The following is a 5,070-nucleotide window of genomic DNA, read 5'->3' on the forward strand; positions in this document are numbered from 1 at the left end:
ATTAGTCCTTAACCTGTCGGGTTGGGGAATACCGTTTGGGTAAACCAAAAAAAAAAAAAACTAATGAATCTTAATTTCCTATACATGTTTTTTTATACTACCCTAAACCATATTTATTTCATTATTGCATAGGAATATTTTATAAGTAGGCAAAACCATTCGTTAAAAAAATTTATATAATTTTTAAGTATTGCAAATTATAGTAAATGACCATGTTGACCACTTAAAAGTTTCAGATTTAAGAAAATATCTCTCAAATTAAAGAAAAAGAAATATGTGATTCTCAAAATATCACAAATTTGTGACAAAATATACCTTTAAAGGCCGCCAATTAGGTCATATGCATCAACCGGTGCAATTTGTTACAAATTTGTGATATTTGAATACCAGGGACTCCTTTTTTTAATTTGGAGACCATTTTGCAAATCTAAAATTCTTTTGTTGCCAAAAAAAATGGACTTTTATCCTTTTGAATTCAAGTGGCTACGACATACAATAATTGCGTCTGGAAATGAAATTTTCTCTCGCGATACATGTGAAGACTATCATTATCATATTGTGTCTTGTTCTCATATTTTATCTTCTAGCTAGATGATTTAATATTAATGCAAGTAGCAACCCCCTAAAATCATGCTGAAATACAAAAGCAAGCTAGGAGAAAGAGTCAGTTAGTTCAAATGGCTTATCTCACTTTCTCAATCACAAGAGTTAATTGCTGTGTCTAAAAGAATGTGTATGTCTTTGTTAAGAGCCACAAGACTTTAATTTTAATAATACCATCCACCAACGTATTATCATCACATTCTAGAAAGTGCAAAGTGATTCTTGTAATAATAAATATCTGAAAATTATGTAACTAATTAAAATTGTAAAAGACTCGCAGAAATACACACCATAATCAAACTGATAAACCAAAAGATATAAAATACTGCCACATAGTAACGAAGTATGTAATGATGCAATGGATCAGAAAGCATTGAATTCTCCTTTTTTGAGTGAAATGCAGGCATTGTTATTATTATTTTTATTATTATTGTCGGTGACCTGAGGGAAATGCCTATTTCTTTGAAGCCTTTTGTTCACTCCTGATTCCCCATCCTATCATTCAATAGCAAATATAAACTTAACTATCAGATTACCATAAATCATGGTTTTGTTTTCTTATTCCAAAGAAGAATGGGAAAAGGACATGGTGTATAAAAATTCTGGCTTCAACAAAGGAGTAATAAAAGAGAAGGCCTATAATTAGAGAATAATTAAAAAGGGATAGCAATATAGCATGGTGGAAAGATGGTGCACAAGCTTACAATATTTTCTAATACAAAGAAAGAGACAATTCGTTGGAAAGATAACAAAAGAAGAGCTTCTCATTAAAACCTCCTTTTCCCCTCAAACAAGAAGCCGTTTATATCAGTGTTTTTCTTTGTATTCTTAGTTTTCTTGATCTCTCATGGATGTTAATACTACTACTACTATACCAAGTGTTGACACAAAGAGCCAGTCATACGCACAGCACCAATTGCATTCAGCAAATCATGAGCATAGCCATGCTCATCTCCCCTCCAAAACCATTCTCATAGCCATTGCAGCGGCCACCACAGTTACCGTACTTCTCACCATTTTCTTTGTCCTATTCTTGCTCCGTCGACAAAAGTCTTCCAACAAGAGTGGAGCCTGCAAGGATAAGAATCCAAGAGGGCTTCATGACACAAGCAGCAGACTCATTGCTTCAACAAAGTTGAGCATTAGTTCTAGTCCAGGTAAATTGCAAACACTCAATTCATTTGCATAGTAACTATGTGTTTCTAGGCATGAATTAACTGCTTATGCAGATCATCACATGAATTTGCATTCCCAATAGCACATAAAGTAAATACTGCCAACATTAACTCAATATGTCCTTAAATGTATTAACATTCTTATTCTTATAAGGGGTAAGTTTAAGACATAGAAGGTAATGAATAAATGCTTGGAAACATTAATTTCAGATGTGAAGGGAGGGTGTCTTCAAGGAGGAAACCTTAGTAGGTCACCAGCAGCACCTAAATTCAAAGGAGTACAAGTTTTCACATACAAGGAGATAGAAGTGGCCACAAATGGATTCAGTGAAGCAAATGTCATTGGTAATGGAGGGTTTGGTTTGATGTACAGAGGAGTCCTAAGTGATGGTACTTTGGCAGCAATCAAGTTGCTACGCAGAGAAGGTAAGCAAGGGGAGCGTGCCTTCAGAGTAGAGGTGAGTTGAGTGTGTTAGCTTCATTTAATGATATAATATATCTCTTTTGTTTTTGGTTACCAATGCAATGATTTAATTTCTCCTTGTTTTTATCTTAGCTCTATCCCTCTATAATTCTGTGTCTCCTTTCCTTGTATTAGATATAGTTTGCTCAGAGACATTGTTTTTGTCTTATTTATCAACTTGAAAACTTCTATTGGTTGCTAACGAAACTTGTGAACAAACAGAAAGTAAGATACAGGTTATTTTAATGTGAGAAAAGACTTCTACAACCAATCAAATGACAACCTTAATATACTGTCTGGATCCTATAGTAGTTTATGGGATCACATTTGACTGGACCCTTAAGTTTTTTAAAGGATATCATATTATTCTAAGTTTTAACATCTTAGCACGTTCAAAACTACAAGATTTTTTAGTACAGAAAAAAGATTAAATAGTATTATGCAATAAGATTCCTATATAAAATTTAACAGAAGTTACGGAAGTGTTGAATTCTAGACAAAAATCAATTTATACAAATTTTGTTACTTATTCCTGTTTTAAAAATATAGTGGCAGTAAGACATATTCTGTTATCTCTTATTAAAAAACTATTCTCTGTCGTATAGCAATCAAAACAAAGTTGGGACCATGAAGAAAAATATAGAAATGCAAACCCTATTATCTCTATCTTTCTGAGTCTATTCCCACTTGCCAACTCACATTATGAGCTTTACTCAAATCTAGCACATGGGGTGTGAAGAATAGATGACATTTTCAATCTTTATTTAATTTTTTTCCACCCTTGGTATTTATTACAGGTCGATCTCCTAAGTCGTTTGCACTCTCCATACTTGGTGGAGTTACTTGGTTATTGTGCAGACCAAAACCATAGGCTACTCATATTTGAGTACCTACCCCATGGCACACTCCATCAACATCTACACTCCCCTAAGAACCAATCTCAGTCGTTGGATTGGTGGGCCAGGATGAGGATAGCCCTTGATTGTGCAAGGGCCCTGGAGTTCATGCATGAGCACCATGCAGTCTCACCAGTGATCCACAGAGACTTCAAGAGTAGCAATGTGTTATTAGATCAAAATTTCCGTGCTAAAGTGTCAGATTTTGGGTTGGCAAAGATGGGATCAGAGAAGATGAACGGTCAAGTTTCCACCCGTGTGTTGGGGACCACTGGATATCTGGCCCCAGAGTGAGTAATATTGAATACCCTATCTCATCAGTCACTGTGAGACACCTTGCTCTTCTTATCTTCACACCACTCAACTCTACTCTAACAGTACATTACTTGCAATGTCAAATAAAGAAAACCATCCACATGGTCACACTCAAGTCCCTATCATGCAGGCTGTAATTTCTTAAATAGTTATGGCTTCTACTTTCTATATGACAGACATAAATTTTATGTCGCATATCATTCAAATATTTTATATGGGATTAATTTGGCAATACTATCTGCATGAAAAAATGTTTTACACAAAAATTCAACCATACTGCATTGACACAATTATTTCTCTCAACTACCTACTATCTTAACTGTCTTTAAAAAGCAAGTCATTGATTGGATGATAATATAAATTCTTTTATACGGATAATGCATGGCAATCATCTCTATATATAATGTATTTTTTTCTTCTTTGTTCTTATTTGCTTCATAATTTAAAGCATAGTATTTTGTTTGTTTGTGTCATGAATTTGGCATAATGTAGGTATGCCTCCACGGGAAAGCTTACCACAAAATCGGATGTTTACAGCTATGGTGTGGTTCTTCTTGAATTGCTTACAGGGCGTGTACCAGTTGATATTAAGCGGGCCCCGGGAGAACATGTCCTTGTCTCCTGGGTTAGTTATAGAGCACTCTGGAATTTCAAAAAGATTTTGTTTAAGCTTAAAGAAGAAAAATATGCTAACTATTTATTTGAGAATATTAATCAGGCAACTAAGCTGTAACAGCTACCAAAGGCTGAGTTTGCTGTGATAGTAAAAGTGAGAATAAAATTAAGAATTAACTTTGTGAGTAAAACTGTGTACAACTGAAAGAAATCCTTCGATTTTTTTTTTTTTTTACCTTTGTTTTTACCTTACACCAAACTCACCATTGCAATTATGGGTTCCAGAATTGGTAACATAAGATATCTATTATTCAACAGGCTCTTCCAAGATTAACAAACAGAGAAAAAGTGGTGGAAATGGTTGACCCGGATCTAAGGGGGCAATACTCAAAGAAGGATTTAATTCAGGTACTACTCTTTTTTGTTAAGTGAATTTAGTCATTGTTATCACTTGATGACTAGAGCTAACCATATTATTTCCAATAACTAATCATATTTGGTTTCTGCTTCCATGGGATTAACAGATAGCCGCCATTGCAGCAATGTGCATACAGCCAGAAGCAGATTATAGGCCACTCATGACGGATGTTGTACAATCACTGATACCACTTGCTAGGAACCCGGCTTCTCTTGGTTCATCAAGTTCTTTAAGGTTTCAGAAACAAACACCAAGCCCAAGTCCAAGTCACTAAGTTGCATTGTGGTTGTCTTTATTGAACTGAGAAAGTGCTTGGACAGACATAAGGGCCACGAAAACTCGAATATATTACTCAGTGGGGTATCATCAAATCATTGAACTACGGAATTCTTGTCACCCTTACTTTACTGCCTTCAATGTAGAAAAGATGAGGGGGAAAATAATCCAAAGCAGAAAGACGATTCACATCTTCCAGGCCAATAAGGACAAACTTATTTGCATTTAGCCATTGATGCAATTAGTTCTGGATATGAACAGAACATTTCTTGTGTAATATGATAAAATTTAAAAGGCTCACTTCATGCA

At 34.9% G+C, this 5,070-nt stretch overlaps 1 protein-coding gene across 1 annotated transcript; it reads left to right on the forward strand.

Moving 5' to 3' along the window:
• Nucleotides 1-1,368: 1,368 nt before the first annotated feature.
• LOC107465428 (probable serine/threonine-protein kinase PBL7) lies at nucleotides 1,369-5,070 on the forward strand. The gene is made up of 6 exons (XM_016084406.3): nucleotides 1,369-1,760; nucleotides 1,989-2,236; nucleotides 3,039-3,427; nucleotides 3,945-4,077; nucleotides 4,386-4,475; nucleotides 4,592-5,070. The coding sequence occupies exons 1-6, from the start codon at nucleotides 1,451-1,453 to the stop codon at nucleotides 4,757-4,759; spliced, it is 1,338 nt and encodes a 445-aa protein (XP_015939892.1). The 5' UTR covers nucleotides 1,369-1,450; the 3' UTR covers nucleotides 4,760-5,070.

The sequence above is a fragment of the Arachis duranensis genome, chromosome 9 (assembly GCF_000817695.3).
Source record: "Arachis duranensis cultivar V14167 chromosome 9, aradu.V14167.gnm2.J7QH, whole genome shotgun sequence".
Classification (NCBI taxonomy): Eukaryota; Viridiplantae; Streptophyta; class Magnoliopsida; order Fabales; family Fabaceae; genus Arachis; species Arachis duranensis.